Source organism: Myodes glareolus, chromosome 18, assembly GCF_982192425.1.
Source record: "Myodes glareolus chromosome 18, mMyoGla1.1, whole genome shotgun sequence".
Lineage (NCBI taxonomy): Eukaryota > Metazoa > Chordata > Mammalia > Rodentia > Cricetidae > Myodes > Myodes glareolus.
In genome coordinates, this window is record NC_142043.1 from 13,921,355 (window position 1) to 13,939,306 (window position 17,952).

The following is a 17,952-nucleotide window of genomic DNA, read 5'->3' on the forward strand; positions in this document are numbered from 1 at the left end:
ATTTATACCTCTTTCATTGGATGAGGTGACTATAAACAGCATTACATTTCGAATTTGCTTCTCCATGTTGTGAATATACAGAAATGTGACTGGTCTTGGTACATGCTGCTAATCTACAGAAATACCAGCAGTCTTGGTATGTGTATGTTTGATGTTGTAGTTTGCCACATTAGTCTTGCGAGTTTTTTAGATACTTGTTTGTGATTTTTCTACAGATGTGACCATGTGCCCTGAAAACAGGGACCAATTTTTTTCTTCTTTCCAAACATGTATGTCTTTTCTTTCCTTATAGAAGGGCCTAGACTTTGCCTTTCAGTTCATCTTAGCAGGAAATCATGCTAGACAGGATTAGCATGTAGCTTAGGACAGTGTCAGCTTCATATTCAGACTTTGTGGTGTGACTGTGGTGTGTTCCATGTGCTGATAGACTCACTTCTTCAGTCTGAACTGCAGGGGATGGGAGGATTCCCCCAGGGGAGCTGCCAGGGGTCACTTGACGGAGGAGGGGAAGGTGAAAGGTGAAATCCTATAATTCACCCCTCCACAGACATCCATGGTATTTGGGGGTCAAGGAAACAAATCTCAGGAAGTGAAGACAAATGGGCTCTCAGGCCAGGGCACTTTCTGTAGCTTGGTCCTGTTTATCATTGTTCTGTTCGGTCCGGTGTTTCTGAGTGGGTAAGAGTCTTAAGCTTGGGAGGACATAAAGGTCGGGCCTCTCTTACAGGTTCTGCTGGCCGTATCTCTCAGTAGAATGGCTCTGTGCTGAGGGTTGACTCTGAACAGGCACCCAGTGGGGGTCAGTGAGATTGTCTTACCTGATACAGACAGGCTCGTCTTCAGTCCCAGGAAGAAGCCTACTTGAGCTGCCATCTGGTGAGGCTGGGCTTTGGGAATAGAGGCCAGTGCCACCTTCTGTTGAGTATGGAACATGTGAAGCCCTTCTCTGTGTTTTGCCATCCATCCTTTGGGCCCCTAAGCAGGTTACTTAAAAGAAAATGAGTCTTTTCCCCTCATTTTCAGGGCTATGTTTGTGTTCACTGTGGGGGGGAAAAAGGCTAAGCATGTCTATCCTGTCCTTTCTGATCAGATGATTTCTGGAGGGCTTTTTTTATAGTATGTGTGTATGCATGTTCATGTGTATAGCATATTCGTGTGTGTTTGTGTGCATGTGTACATGTGTATGTACTATGTATGTATATAGAGAGAGGTCAGAAAACCTCAGGTGTCATCCCTTGCTGCGGGAGTATCTTCCGCTGCTTCAGCCAATAGTCGCTGAAGCACGAGCCCACGGTGCTGTGGGAGCGCCTTCCGCTCCATCAGCCAATAGCCGCTGAAATACCAGCCCACTGGGGCGTGGTATATTTCTCTTTTAAAAAGAGCCACAGAGCTCGGCTGGGGCCTCTTGGTTCCGGCGCTTGGTCCCGGCTCCTGCTCCAGCGACTTAGGCTCCCTTCTTGACGGTTTATGGTGTATGTAAGTTTTACGCCCCAAAATAAATAACCCCTTAAAACATAACTGGTATGGGATTGATTCGCCGTTAATCCCTGCTCAAGAATCCCACCTACTTCTTTGAGACAGGGTCTCTCATGCCTGGAGTCCACCCTTAGGCTAGACTCCGTGGTCAGTGGGTTCAGGGATTCCTGTCTCCGCTGCTGCAATGCTAGGATTACAAGCCTGGATCACACCCAGCGTTTTCCTGTTTAACCCGGGGCCTCGTGATTGTCCAGCAAGCACCTACCAGCCAAGCCATCTGCCCAGACCAAGGTTTAAAAGTGTCTCTTAAGTGTTAAATTGTCTACCGCATAGTAAGGAGTTACCAGGGTGAATTCAGGGGAGACTGAAATATTGACAAGAGAGTAAGCACTTGGGACCACCTTTGTCCTGCAGTACTGGTCAGTCAGGAAGGAAGCTAAAAACTTTGCATAACTGAAAGTCAAGTGAGGTAGTAAGGAGCTTGCCAGTGCAGAAAACTTCCTTAGCCACTTCCTGCTTAGCATGGGCTCAACAGGCTTCTGTCTAAGGACCATTAATCCACTGACCTCCACTTTGCATATAAACTAAATCAGGAACCCGGGTCCTGCTTCTAGCCCTGGCATGAGGTCATTGCAAGTTACTTCTCTGAAAAAGAGTGAGGGTCCGAGCTAAATTAGAGCCCTGAATAAATCCCTTCAGCAGTGCCTAGCTGTGTAACTGAAATAGAGGCTGTCGCCCCCAGCCAGTGAATAGCTGGAAACATTGGACAGCCACAAGAGCTAGGTCTCTTAGATTTTTTTCTACACAGGATAATTTCTTATAAGAAAAAGATAATAGGATGCTGACTTTACAGAGCTGGAATTTGGAAAAGCATTGAAACGTAATTGCCAGGTGCCAGCGGGAGTAAACATTGTAAAAACCTATTATACAGAAAAATAAAATCTTACCAATTAATTGTACAAAATGTGTAAAGGAGCAAGAGGCTCTGAGCGAACTGAGGAGAAAGAAGAGCTCGAAACTGCTGTGAAAATCTTGCTTGCAGTTAGCAAATTCGGCTGTCTTAGTGTTACTGCCAAGGGCTCGTTCATGCTCCCTGCAGAAAGCTGGACCAGGAAGACATTTTGGTTAAGCTACAAAATAAAGCTGCCAAAGGGTTCTGAATGACAGGATTTTTTTTCTTTCCCAGGAAATGGTTTTCCTGGGATGTGGGTCTCTGTAACAAACCATTCAGTAATCAAACCTATCTAATGTGATGCGCTCATCACTTTGTTCTGAGGTAATAGCGCCTTCTAAAGTGAACTGAACGCACCCGGAGGAACACGCATATGGTGTCTGAATAGCAGTGTTCTGAAAGGAGCTAAACCTCCAAGTCACTGTGCGGGTGTCGCCACAGCATTTACAGTAGCAGTCGGTCACCACGTGTGCACACGTAGACAGCCAGAGTGCACACTCACGAGCCATCCGCCACCGACATCTGACCTCCCGGCATCTTCTGGAATCCTGACTATCTATTTTCATCCTTTCCCTTCTGCCCTATTCAGAGGTCTCTACCGAAATGGAAATTATAGACTAGCATCCTTTACAGGACATTATTAGCAGCACAATCCTTGTCAATGATTCACCTCACTTTAGGGAACATCTTAAAATCCAGTTTCTGTCACTCTACTTTCCACACAGAGCTGGTCCCTTGGCCCGGAAATTGCCATGCCACTTTAGCCAATAGCTAGCGGTGTGTGACTATGCAGACGACCCTCGCCCTGTGCTCTGTGGGCTTCGTGGCTATCTTGGTGTCGTTTCTAGAGAAAGCTTTTCTTTGCGGGTCCTCTGTCACCCCAACTTCTTCACTGCTTAGCCATCTAAAGACACAGCTTTAAGCTGCTGGGACACGGGGGGCTGAGATGATGAGGAAGCTCCAGGCGACGAGCTGGGCAGTGGTACAGCTAGAAAGGGATTTACCTCTGACTTCAGTAAACACTTGGCAGCTGGATATGCAACTATTTCCTGAAACAAAATCAAGTCATCCAAGTTTCTGCGTGTTCCCATACCTCTTATCACCAAGAGACTCCACCTCCCACTAGAGGCACCCTTTGTTATTGCAGTGACAGTGTGCGCATTTCATTTGAAGTCCTGCTCGATTTGTTTTCCAGGCTCCACAGACCCCTCTCCAAGGGTTAGGTGGCCTATGCCACCTAATATGGTTTGTCCTCTTATGCAACTCTGGGTTTTGAAAGTCTCGGAGTTAAAAGATGTTTGTACTTCACGTCATGCCATCGGAAACAACAAATAAGCAAAACCAAATGCTATTTTTTTTAATCTCATTTGATTTTTAATGTGATTAATAGCGTTATTAGTAAATATGCAAATAATGACAGGCAGAATACAAACACTGCAGAGACGGTGTCTGGTCTCTGCCCTTCAGACCCCTGGCTACACTGCACAGAAAGGAGGTCTATGTGCCTGGCATCCTCATGATGGAGTCAGGACTAGGACTCATCAACAGGAAGCAGTGACTAATGGGAAGATCTTTAGAATGCATCTTTCAGTGTCTGAATCTACTGGAGGAAAGAAGTAAATGAAAACTTTGCTCCTTGGTGAGGAGACGGAACTAGAAATGCCCACAATGCAACCTGCTGCTGGAAATGCATCTCTCCAACATGCATGCCACAAACTTGGTCCCCTTGAGTTTTCAACACCTTCCCTTTCTCTTCCTCCTCCCATTCAAGGAGACAGATTTCTACATCATTCTAGAATTGCTAGAAACTTCCCTCAGTCTGTACATGAAATGCTAGTATTTGGTGATAGAGATGCAAAAGGTTGCCATTGTCAACCAGGTTACTAGGCACAGTTATAAAGTGCATTTCAGAGAAAGGTACCTCGTAGGATAGGAAAGTGCAACGTCTGAGGTACTGTCAATAGTGCAAAGCTGTTATGTCTGTACACTGTACGTACGTGCCAACCCCAGTACAGCAGGATCTACCCCTAAGTCAGAGGAAGCAGTGGTGATGGACTCTCACCGACATCTTTGATCATGTACAGACAGGAACGTTCTGATCTGTCTGTGTGTATGTAGGTAGGTGTGAGTGTGCCCCAAGATTAACTGCTGGATGGCCTCCGCAGATGTCTAGGAATTAGCTTCCTAGAAGTTGAAGGTTCACCCTCGATAGAAGTTTGCAGCCTCTACTTCGATATGCAATTCCAGGTTAAAGAAGCACTACGCTTGTAGCAATGGCTGAGCAACTTCAACCTGCATATATCGTAAAGTAGGCACCTGGCTGTGAATTAAATGCTTAACGAGAACTACCAAGAATACGACGACTATAATGCTGCCGAGAGAGATGCCTATGTAATAGGGGTACGACTCCTCTTGCTCATACTCGCCTGGCTTGTGTGTGGTACTCTGTGTGTAAGGAGTAACTTTTGGAGTTGCGGAACTGAGAAGATCCTGGACATTCCTGAATGATCCATTGTGTGGCAGGGCGGTGATATTGAGGAGGTGGCAGAGCAGTGGGTACAGATCTGTGGAGTTCATGGCTTCTTTTGTGAAATTCTTTCTGAAGGCAGGACCGTGGGCTAAAAATATTGGATGCATTTCTGCTAATGCATTATCATAACCATGGTTGCCTACTGTGAAGAGAAAATGCATGAATAAGTTAGCCAACCCGATGGCATTCAAAAGGAAAGAATTATTGTACAGTCAAGTTCTGACCTCAATTTTATCCCATTTCACTTTACAAAAACGAAATCATCTTTTTCTAATCTCTGCTGCTGTCAACCCCACAAATCACTTCAAGAAATCAAATGTCAAATGGTTACAAATCTTCCTTATAGTCTATACCCCTTAAACAGCAAAGAAGCAAGGGAACAGTGCAGAGCTGGGTCAAGTCAAGGTGGGAAATGCAGGTGGATGGTTGATTTTGGTTTTGTATATGGTTGGTTGATGTTTAGCAAATACTTACAGGGTAGCTACAATGTCTAGTCATTCTAAAGTAAGGTGGTGTTAGTCTTAATAGTAAAAGCAAACCCCATAATCCCCAATAGAAAGTGAAAGCAATGCATAAACACAAGACGGTACAACAATCATATTCTTTAGTCACAGCTACAACCCACTACGAGAAACAGGTCAGGACGTGTAGGCATAGTGAGAAGTTTGGACTTCCGTGGCTCAGATCAAGACACAGCTTAGTATTCTGTGCTTTAGTGTGACTACAAATAAAAACTCAAGAGGTCGGTCTTCTGACGCGCATACTCAGTGATTCCATTCCAAAGCAAAGGATTAGAGCTGCTTATTAAAAATTGAATGGCTGGCTGACATGGTATCAGAGCTAAGGCATAGCAATAGTTACTGTGAAGTTGGTGACCTATGAAAACTGACAGAGTTCTATTGAAGAGTAATAAAAATGACTCGTGACTCCAGTTCTCTTCCTTATCCTTGTTACAATTCACAACAGCAGTCAAATGTAGAAAATGAAAATGCAAGTCCACTCTCTGAAAGTCAGCCATCTGTCATTTCAAAAGTAATCTGAAGTCTTCCTGTCAATCTGATCCACCTGCAGAAGTCATTCTAAATGACATAATTCTTTTCAATTTATTCAAGGAAGACTGATGCTGGGCTTATTAGCCAATAGCAAGTCTCAGACAGGGTACTTTGCTTGTCTGCTTAACTGATAATAACATTGAAAATAAACCATTATATAATATTATCCATAATTGACTTAAGGGTGGTTGCCATCATTTCCGTGAGAAGTTGAGATCTAGATTCTACGTTATATAAGAAAGCAGTAATAATTCTTTCATATAACATGTGCCAGAGAACCAGATTTAAGAGGAAATCTTAAATAATGGTAGTTGTTAAAATGGATGTTTGGTTTAATGGGCAGTATTTAATAACGAGTACCCAAGGGAGATGGTTCTCAGATGCCACTGTGGATGAGACTCCTTGGGGCCACATAAAGACTGAGGGCTAGGCCATGTCCTCCCAGTGTCCAATTCAGCACATCTAGACTGGCCCCAAGGATGTGCCTTTCCAGCCATTTCCAGCTGATCTAGATACTGTTCTGCCAAGGGATGCTCTTTGAGAACGCCTGCCTTTGGACTCAGTAATTTGTAGAATTATGGCAGAAAAGGACCATAGTAGCAGCCTATCCACGGGCTAAATGAGCATAATTTACTCAAAACAGAATCACTGAGGTTTTTCTATCAAAAAATAAATGTGAGCATCCCATTGAGCAATTGCAGTTCACAGAACCAAAGACCAATGATGTTAACTTAAATGGATGTTAACTTAAAATATATGTATTTTTTACAAAAGATAGCAGACCTTTTCTGAGTGACTGCTCAGACCTGCAGAGTCTGTTAATGGAACAAATGAAGGTAGAAATGATTCCCATGACACAGCCTCCCCGGCTTCCTTGGCGTGATCAAATCATGATTTACAGATTATGTGTGGGTACAAATGCTTCGCTGTACATATCTGCTGTTCGGAGTCACACACACACCACAATTACACGGCCATGCAACTACTTTGCTTTCAGTCACTGAACAGGACAGCAACTCATTTTTATACATTTTTCTCCCAGAGTTGAGAATCAAGCCCAGGGCCTTATTACATGCTAGGCAAAGCATGTCTGCCACCAACCTTGTATGTCTCTCATGGGTATATCTTAAGAAACATTTCTAGGTGAATATTGATACAACACAGATCCTTCAACAGTAAAGTAACAGAGAGTGAAGAAAACTCAGCAAGTAAACTGCTGTATTACCCACAGCCTCCAGGTTAGCAAGAAACGGTGCAGAATGGGAAGAAATACGATAACATACTCACACAGGAAATCATCTGACTTATTCTGCAAAATATACCACCCTTCATCGGCCACCGCTACGATTGGCTGAACCCGATCACTGTGCTTGTAGTGCCATCGTTCTGGGATTTCCTCCTTTTTGTAGACGGTTAGATTGGGATGGGCACTGGCCAGCGCATCATAGACTTCATCGAATTTCCCTACGGAGGAAGGAAGAGAGAGGTTCCCAGAACAAGACTCGCATTCCTGCAGACACAGGAGACTCCCAGCTGATGAAAAGGACTTGGAGGGCAAGCACAAGGGAACAGAGGAGTCATGTGTGGTTGGACTCCGTACCCTGAAGAAGAAAGACTCTGGAGGGGAAAATAGCAATGGCTACTCCTCTAACATTAACAAATTCTCTTACAGAATAAAGGGCCTTTAAGAGAAGCAGGCATCACTACTTTCTGAAGAGGTAAACATGCAGATGGATGCACACACATCATCTGTCTTATAGACGCTACCAAATACCAAGGTTCTGTGAAACCCAAATGAGAACACGGCTGAGACTAAACACGTGGCAGTCAGTCACTATGGATGTAGGGACAGAGTCTCTGGAGAAGAGCATGGTATGTGGAGGTGACAGGTAGGGAGAGGATGGTCACAGGTGGCGAGCAGCCTTAGAAATGGAAAGCCCCGGGCTGGAGAGATGGCTCAGCGGTTAAGAGCATTGCCCGCTCTTCCAAAGGTCCTGAGTTCAATTCCCAGCAACCACATGGTGGCTCACAACCATCTGTAATGAGGTCTGGTGCCCTCTTCTGGTCTGCAGGCGTACACACAGACAGACTATCGTATACATAATAAATAAATAAATATTAAAAAAAGAAAAAGAAATGGAAAGCCCCTAATATATTGGGGGAACTGGAGAATAGCCCAGAATTTCCAATGGACCACACTTCGCCACTATCTTTAACTTTGGTTCATCAAATCCATTTGTCCTCTCTCTCCCTAGTCCCCGCACCTCAACAAGAGAATGCCACGATAGCACTCCAGTGCCTAAGGGAATCTGATGAATTGATAAGACCTATGAGTTGTAAATGGTGTGTACAGGCACACATGCATACTTCCACGTGGCTACGTAATAGATTCTGCTTAGCTCCCCTGAGAGCGCACAAGTCCCATTGGTGAGGTAGCACTGCTTTGCAAAATCCATTCTCTCCCTTGATACTTTAGTCCAACCCTCCAAGGTGCTACAGCTCCTTTCGGAAAGGCGGGCCTTGCACGTTCAGCTACACATATTGCGGCTTCTGGGTGTTAAAGGTTTACCGATCTTTAAAACGTAGCCAACACTGAGGATTTTTACAAAGAATGCAAGGTGCTCTTAAAACTTGCTGACCAAAATGAAAATAAGCCCGAGATTGACAGACACCCTTTCTCTTTCTTATTCTCTATTGCTTCTCTGGTAAAGGGGTCTTCATCAAGAGTCTATTGATGGTCACAGGCTTCCAAGAGATGACTGTAATTATATTCAAATGCCATATCCATTTCTCCTGAGAAGGGGGGGGTCATAATTATTTTTATCATACTTTGTGATTCTAAAATGCTTAAAACCTATAGTCCAGGTGTCAGAATTTAGGCGGGGGAATTATACTCTGAGAAAAGAGATCGTTGCTTTCAAAGTCTAAGAACTAAATCTTAGTACACTGTCAGGACACAAGTGCACTGACTTTCAGATGGACAGAAGCTTAAACGCTGGGCGCGTGCAGTGCTAGGCTCAGATGGGCGTGAGGTCAGACTTACCTTCTTTTGGCAGGATGGCAGCTACAGGCGAGTGGTCGATCAGGGTATAGTGGTCTTTATCCAGATAGCGGTCCAGTTCTATCACCCTCTGCTTAGAGCACTGGGTCATTCCATGATCGCTCGTGACGATTAGGTTTACATTATTCCACAACTTGGCCTTTTTCAGCATTTTTATCAGGTATCCTAACTTGGAGTCGACGTCTGAAATGACGGGCCCCATGAGAGGACTGTCAGGCCCCACATCGTGGCCTGTGTCATCAGGTTCTTCCCAGTAGAGAAGGCCGAGGTTGATGGGGTCTTTGGCTGTAAACCATTCAATGATTTTGGCAACTCTGTCTTCAAAGGAAACAGACTCATTGTAAGGTAGGTAGTGGGTAGGGAAAGTCTCGTGGATCCTTACGTCTGCTCCCGGCCACATGGCTGCACCACTAGCGTGCCCTGCTTTTTGGTTGGTAATCCATATGGGTGTGGCTTCTTCCCAAAACTCAGAATCATAAATGTCCATGTGCTCCAAAGAGAAAGATTTGTTCAGAATAGGATCAAACATGTTATTTGCAACAATCCCATGATTCTCTGCAAAGAGACCAGTGACCAGAGTGTAATGGTTAGGGTAGGTCTTCGTGATAAAGACATTAGTGACTTGCTTCACATGAACACCGTATTTCATGATAGAATGAAAATGAGGTGTTGGGACTTTATATAAGTAATCCCAGCGGAATCCATCAAAGGAAACCACTAGAACCTTCTGCTGCTCTGACTGGAGAGAAAATGCAGTTGAATGAGTTAGGGCAGCCAGTGTGCAAGACAGCACGAAAAACTCTGGAATCATTTTCAAAGTCCTTGATCAGCCCAGCATAAGGCAATCTGCAGAATAAACAGAGAAGGTAATGGTAACAGCTGGGATTTGTACATTTTCTTCTAAACTGAGTCACAGCCTGGAAAAATTGTGGTGCAGAACTCCACTTGACAACAGGACACCAGGGCCAAAAAGCTTAAGTACCATAAAAAAAAAAAACACACAACTTTTTACTTTCCACTGAACCATCAAAATATATTCCTTAAAGAAAGACACTTTCAGAATGATCTAGAATGCTTTCAAATTCTTACTACCTTTTTATTTGGTGTGTGTGTGTGTGTGTGTGTGGTGTAGTGCATTTATACACACGCAGGCCATAATGTGCCTGTGGAAATCAGAGCACAATTTCTGAGAGCTTCTTCTCTCCCTCCACTATGTGGGCCCCTGGGATTGAATTCAGGTTGTCAGGTTTATCTGCAAGCACCTGACCTGTTGAGCCATCTTACATGCCCAGCCCAGAATTCTGTCAAGAAACTTCTATATAGTTAAGGGACTCCTGACTTTATTATAAATAGGACAAATACAGAAACTTAGCAACAGAAAATACTATTAACTTATTCAATAGTGGTACTTACACACACACACACACACACACACACACACACACACACACACACAATATACATTTTCATAGTCAACCCCTATGCTTGAATCTTCTGTCTTAAAAGGTATTTTTATAAAGAGAAAAGTAACCAAAAAAAAAAAATGGTTTCTTTTTTGTTTGGTTGGTTTTGTTTTTTCCAGACAGGGTTTCGTGGTGTAGCCCTGGCTGTCCTGGAACTCTCTTTATCAATCAGGCTGGCCTCAAACCCAGAGATCCACCTGCCTCTGCCTCCCAAGTGCGGGGATTAAAGGTGTGCTCCACCACTGCCCAACTAAACATGGTTTCTTGAATGAAATAAAATTTGTGACTTTCAACTATATTTAGAAAATGTAATCTATATTCATTGGTTAACAATCAAAGCTTAGGGTTCTGTGCACTGCACAAACTGATTCTAACCTAAGTATAAATGGAAGCATACTACTCCAATTTGATCCAGGTTACAATCAGTCAGCATCGAGAAATCATTTCCCAAGATTCAATTTCTTTGAATCCACATTTGTTTTTCTTTAACACTTGCACGTTTCTTAAAAGTCAATGCAAAGAAGAAGCATGGACAAATGATCCTGTGCGAATCTTACCAGTTCTTATCAGGCTTGGACATGGAGGAGCACCTTATACTTTTCCCTCAAAGAACAATGAAGAACTCTAACCACGCTTCATGCAAAGAAATCTCTTATATTCAGCTTTAGCGTCTTCCTAATTCAAACACGGTGAAGACATTACCATAACTCAGAAGAGGCCCAGTCTTGCCCTGCTATATTCTAGACTGAGGTGAATGTAACCTGTGTGGCATGCTGGCTTTGCTTGCACGAGCTGTATGCAAATGATACATAGGAGCTTAAGGTAAGATATGGTTTTTGTTTCGTTTTTTTGGTTTCTCAAGACAGGGTTTCTCTGTGTAGTCTTGGCTATCCTGGAACTCACTTTGTAGACCAACCAGGCTGGCCTTGAACTCCCAAGGATCTGCCTGCCTCTGCCTCCCAAGGGCTGGGATTAAAGGTGTGCGCCACCACCTCCGGACTAAGATTTGTTTTGTTTTTAACTGTAGTTTCACCTAAATTTAAAACTCTTTTAAACACTGGTCTCAAGACAATGATTCCAAACATAAATTTAATGTTGTATCATGAATGCCACTCTTTTTTTTTTTTTCCCCCAATTCTGGCTGCAATGGGGGTGTTAATTGTATGCAGGACATTGCAAGTATCCTGACTAACCTTTGTGACCCATCCCAGTTCTTTCCTCTATTTCTTCCCCCAGTTTTTTCTCCCATCCCACTAACACGAGGGAAACTTATTACCAATCAAACATAATTTAACGCCAAGAAAGAATCAATTGCACGGAACATCTGATTTTCATCTATTTTAGGAAATTCAGTTAATTGCAGTAAATAGAAGAAAACTGTTTTCCTGGGGCAAACTGAGCTGAGAAGACATGAAGTGCTGTCTAAAGCTCAGAAATGTTTGTCAATAAAAACCAACATAAATACGTCGGTGACATAGAGCAGGTGAGGGTAGAGATGAGAAAAAAGGACAGTTCTCTTTCTTTTTTATGTTGAAATGGCACAAAGCCCTGAAAACCTTTAGATCTGGATGCAAATCACGCTGGCCTTCCCAGTCCTTCCTAGCCCCAGCTTCCCCCACCCCCACTGCCTGTGCAATCAAGAGCACCAATCAAAGGCAGAGGGCAGGGAAGAGGAGTGGGTTTATAGAAAGGTGTTCGAGGGGGTGGGGTGCACCGGCTCTTCACCATCGGGGTTACTAGGCCTTCCCGCCCCCAACCCCGGACGGGTGATAGCCCCAGTGTGGGCCTCGGGAGGGAGGCCACTCATTCCGGGGGACTCACCCGCGCTGTGGTCGGTCGGTTCCGGAGCGTTAGGGGCGGGGAGGTGGCCGGGAGCAAGGGACGCCGGCGGATCCCAGATCCTAGGCTCACCTGCACGGAGCCCCAGCACAGAGCACCTGACCCGTCGCCGCCCACCCCGTTACTGGAACGCCATTGGCTCCCTCAGGCTTGTCGTTCTACCCGGGCAAAATATCCGCCCCTAGGAGTAGCTGTACTGCCTGTCAGTCAGTGGAAGCGGGGGCGGGCGCTGCCTGGGTTTGGAGGAGGGGGACCTGGTGAACAGGCTCCGAAAAAGCCTGTCACTTGGAACTGTTCTATTAGGCCTGTTACCTCACTGATGCTGCGGGACCATAATGTCCTATCCCAGGGTTGATAGTCTGAAACTCATGTTTGTTACAGCCACTTGTGTTCTATCACTTGCCTGAGTTTTCTTCTCCCTTTATCATAAACTGGTGACGTCATTCTGTAGGTTTGCATTGGAGGAGGGTCACCAGGCTATCTAAGAATTGTCGTGAGATGATGTTTATTGTTTGAGACAAGATCTCATTTTGCTCAGGCTGACCTGGAACTCGGTTTGTAGGCCAGGATGACCTCTGACCTAAGACCTTCTTGCCTGTCCTCCTAAATGCTGGGGTTTACAGGCGTACATCACCATGCTTGGTTTTATGAGGCTCTGGGAATTGAATCCAGGTTTTCCTGGATGCCAGTTGAGTACTCCCTCAACCAAGCTATATCCCTAACCCTCATTAATTCTTCTGTTCATGAATAGCTGATGTCGAGTACTTTGTCTGCAAAAGGCTTCGGGAATCTAGTCAGCTCTGTAACTCTGTAGTTTGCGGTTCAGACTACCCAAACAATAGCCCCCCAAAAGCTCCAGTTAAACCAAGCCAGGCTCGGTTGGAGTAATTTACTCTGGGAGGAAAGCAGAACTGTCTGGATGGTTGCCGGGCTCCAGATGCTTCTATGTCCACAGTGCATTAAACCTGTCGTTTCAGGAAGGCACCCACATTTCTGGTTTGTTAGTGATTCAGTTTCATCTTTTTCTTTTATTGTGGCGAACTGACTTTTAAAATGTAATTAATGACAGTTTAAGGCCTGAAGGGTTGTAGTCGGGGTCCTGATTTGTCTATCTGAGTCAAATTATACAAGCCGTATATGATGGCAATGACAACATGCCGCTCTGGGAGACTCCGTCTAGCTCCCCAGTTTCCCTATCCGAATGCAGTCTAATTATCTAGTTAGATTCTAGGTCCGTCTGTGATAGGCAGTACTATAGCCCAATTGTCACAACTGAAGTCTCAGCATTTAATCAGCTGGTAAGGGAAGGATGCAGGCATCCACAACAGTGACCTTGGTGTCTGTCTGGAGCAAATACCCTCTGTTTCGTGTGCTGGAGCTGTGAAGATCACAGCCGTGTTCTGCTGTTCTTTTAAATGAGTTGAGCATTTTGGTCTTAGCCTTTGGTGTACAAAGGGACAGTGGCTAGCAGCTAAGTTGGGCAGCAGCACCCCGAAGGGCATTTGGGCACTCTGCCATAGTTACTTTGTAGTTTCAACATGTGGGACGTGGGATGGAGACTAGGAGGGAGGTTGTGTCTGTGTGCAACCTGACCCAAGACCGTGAAGGTGCACAAGTTGTTCCAAAGCCCTAAGCCCTGACCTTTGAAGCTGTTCAAAGTTGGAAGGAGGCGGTTCAGTCTCATAAGTCCTTATCTCCCCAGGCCAATAAGCCAATTCTGTGTTTGCTCAAAACAAAGAACACCCTATGCTCATCACGGAACAGGTGTGAGAATGGGCCTGTTTTCATGTGGGTCATTGGGTATCTCAGGCTCTGCTCAAATGACAAGCTGCCTCGCTCTGCAAGCTTTTAGGGAAGTCATGAACGCTTTCACGGGCTGCGCTTGTAAAATTGCACAGTATAGTTGCTAACCATTGCTCATAACACAGACGACAACTCACAAGGGGCTCCGTGAGCTCAGGCACCGTTTCTAAATCACCATATAATAATGTCTAGCCATCAACTGGTAAGCTTGCACTATAACTTACATTGCTAGCGGGTGGAGTCTTGCTCAAATAAGGAATGATTGTCCGTTCTTATTGATGCACTTTCTGCTTCCACATCTGTACACTGCCAGTTGTCTGTTTCTGTCCTGCCACAGCAGTTACTCAGCAAGTTATGTCAGAATGAGCTATGAGGGTTCTTTTATTTCAGCTGAGTTAGCAAGATAACGGAGCTAGGAGTATGCATATGTCTGACTGTAGAGCAACAAAAGGCTCCACTATTGCTTCACAGGTTTGGGGTGGGGAGGTCCCTCTATCCTTTAAGACTCCAGAGAAATCTAACAAGGAGTTGAGGGTTAGACCATTCTCTAATCAGTACTCCATTATTTGCTAACTGAACCACGGAAATAGTTTTTTAAACTAGAATTTATGCTAAGAATGAACAAATTACTTAACAATTTTTAAATCATAGGATTGGAGAGATAACAGGAGCTTGCTGGTGAGCTGGCTCCAAACACCCATGGTTGTCAGGAAGTTGTGCTAGCTGGTTTGTGTTTCCCCGACACAGCCATTTTGAAAGAGGAAACCTCAATTAAGAAATTCTCCTACCAGATTGGCTAATGGGCAAGCCTCTGAGGTATTTTCTTGATTGACATGGATCCATGAGGGCCCAGTTCTCTGTGGGTGGTGCTCACAGACTGGTGGTCCTGAATGCTTTGAGAAGACAGCTGAGGAAGCCTTGGGAAGCAAGCCAGGAAGCAATAAGCAGTCCTTCTTACTACAAATTGGCGCTCCAACGTGGTCGACTAAATCCACGTGGAATCTTAGAGGTCTTGGAAAGGAATTCTAGACACTAAAAAACAAAGTTCAGCCACATTTATTTTCCCCCTAATGGGCTTTGCTTTCTAGCTGCATGCTATGACTCCTTTAAGAGAGGGTTTTCTGCTTCAGCAGTAGCAGAAAAGAAGCCACAGTTTTGAAATGCCACTTTCTGGGCCATGATGCCAATGCAAACTCTGACTCTTTCTGGAGCTCTGGCTATGGAGCCTTTAAATGGGGTTTGTGAACAGAGTGCTACAACTTGCTTAATGGCAACATAGACTGGCTGTGTGCCTAAAAATGGGGCCATTGAGCATGGCTCTCAGAGGCAGCAAACAGCTCTGCCATGCTGGACTGGGTGGGGCAAGCAGGCAGTGCCGTATTTTCCCTAGCAATGGCGCCACTTAAGTTCATAAGAAGGGTTTAGCATTTTAAGAAGTGCTTAGCTTCCTTTGAGTCAGAAAAGGATTACAGATAAAAAAGACTTCTGAATGGGTCACAGTGTACATAGGCTTGGGAGAGAGAAGAAAAGGAGTATAGAGAGTTACAAAAAAGAAATAAATTGTTAAAAAAATAAAATAAAACTTTTAAAGAGACAGAGCATAGACAGTCAGATTAAAGGAAGAAAAATTAATAAGCTACATAAAGATGAAAAATACACAGAATCTAGATTATGCATATTATTGTGTGTGTGTTTTTTTTAAATTTTTTGACTGTGCAGAAGCTAAGGAACCAACATATATGCTTTAAAGGTATCTTGTTTTCAAAATTTAGGTATAAGGATATGGAAAAGAGGTTCTTTTTTTGTTTCCACAGAGGATGAGAACCTGTGGAATCCTTCAATACTAATGTGGTTTGATGCAACAAAATCCCCCAAAGATTGCTATGAGTACCCCCCCAATTTCTTCAACCCAATAAACAGCAAGAAGCAGTTTGGAGAAGAACTACGCTCATATTCTCAATATTGTTTATAAATGTTTCTTTACATTTAAATGGGGATATGCTATAGAGATTTGCAATGGTATGGATCTTGCTCTACTGATACAAATTTAAGGTCAATCTTGTTATATTTATATTTCTGCCCTTGATTAAGGTATTGTGTTTGTGTAGCTCATTTTAAAATGTAATGTATAATTAAGAAATATAGGTTAATAGATAATCATCTATAATAGTCAAGCTTGTAGTCATGTTAGTTAGATTTTCTAGATGTACAGAGCTGTATTTCAGATGGATAGGCATTCTTCAAACCTTTCAAAGACTACAGAATATGGCTTTTAACATATTTTAAGAATTTAGGACTTTTCATGACTTGAGACACATCTGCTCCAAGCAAAACCAATATACTTCAAGAGGAAGATGGGCATCGAAGAGGCCCTTTATGGAGTTGGTTAGCCATTTGGGCAAGAAAGAGAGAAGTCATGAAGCCCTGCTGGAGACAGACATGCTAAAACTTTGCTGGTAGGCCATAACCTTGTGATGATGCACAGATTAATGGAGATGGGTTAAATTAAGATGTAAGAGTTAGCCAATAAAAAGCTAGAGCTAATGGGCCTAGCAGTGATTTAATTAATATAGCTTCTATGTGATTATTTCAGGAATCTGGGCAGCTGGGAAACAAACAAGCAGCTCTTTACAGCAGCATTCCTCCATGACTTCTTCTCTAGTTCCTGCCTTGAGTCCCTGCCCTGACTTCCTTCAATGATGGACTGTGGTATGGAATTGTAAGCTGAAATAAACTCTTTCCCTCCCAAGCTGATTTGGTCATGCAATAGAAACCCTATGTCAGTGACTCACAACTGCCTGCAATTTCAGCTTCAGGGGCTCCGATGCCCTCTGCTGGCCCTCTTGGGTGAGTACACAAATAAAAATAAAAACAAATCTAAAAAAATTCAAAGTAAATAAATAAATAAAATAAACCCAGCAACTTAGGGTTGCATTTCAGTTCACCTGCTCCCTTCCAAAATGCAAAAACAAAACAAAACACCGCCAGAAAACCAAAGCCCTAGAATAAACTCCATTTCTTACTCCTTCACAGAACATTCTGCTACATGTGTTCAGTATAAGCAGAAGTACTCACTTGAATTCAAAGGCTCCAGGAAGTTCCTGAAACTGACCAAATATCATGGGGGCCCCCTGCTCCTAAGTGTATGTAAGCAGTAAGGACTGGAGAGACACTTGCTGACCAGCTGAGCTGACTGAAGAAGCCCTTGAACTGTTGGTCCTCCTGCAGGTTGTGCAGTGTGGGCTAGTGTTCCAGCTTTCACTGGCTCTTACCCATGATGGGGTGACCTCGGTGATGCAGCTGTCTTAGGGTCAGTTCTGCTCCTGTGAGTAACTCCTTGTAAGTAACTCTAGAACATCTCATTCCACAGAGCTGGACCTTGGTGGTCTCCTTGCTCAGATTCTCTCATTGGTTTCCTGTTTTGGGTGAGGAGATGGTTGTCCACGCCTCCTGAGGAATCATGGCCCACAACATCATGAGGCCCATATGGTGGAAGGAGACAGCCAGCTCCTGAAAGTTGACCTTTGATTCCACACACAAACTGTGGTCATCCCCTTCCTCCCTACCCCACCCAGTAAATAATTACAATGCTAAAAAAGACAAGTTCTAGGCCAGCATAAACTTCAAAGAGGTACCTTGGTTAATCCCAATAGATAGTAGACAGCGGTAACTGGTTCCAGGGCCATGCTCCCTGCAGAGGCCCTGAGAAAGGGTCGATTGCCTTTGCCTCTTCCACATCTGCCCAGTCTTTGCCTCCACCATCTCATGGTGGTCTC

At 44.1% G+C, this 17,952-nt stretch overlaps 1 protein-coding gene across 2 annotated transcripts; it reads right to left on the minus strand.

Moving 5' to 3' along the window:
• Positions 1-3,777: 3,777 nt before the first annotated feature.
• On the minus strand, positions 3,778-12,510 carry Enpp5 (ectonucleotide pyrophosphatase/phosphodiesterase family member 5). Of its 2 annotated transcripts, none has more exons than XM_048445215.3 (4): positions 12,356-12,510; positions 9,054-9,917; positions 7,298-7,474; positions 3,778-5,100 (listed from the first exon to the last, which is right to left on the minus strand). In XM_048445215.3, the coding sequence occupies exons 2-4, from the start codon at positions 9,880-9,882 to the stop codon at positions 4,688-4,690; spliced, it is 1,419 nt and encodes a 472-aa protein (XP_048301172.1). In that variant the 5' UTR covers positions 9,883-9,917; positions 12,356-12,510; the 3' UTR covers positions 3,778-4,687. The 2 variants fall into 2 exon arrangements, with proteins under 2 accessions (XP_048301172.1, XP_048301174.1); XM_048445217.3 differs by having other exon boundaries at positions 9,054-9,626; positions 12,356-12,492.
• Positions 12,511-17,952: the final 5,442 nt, after the last annotated feature.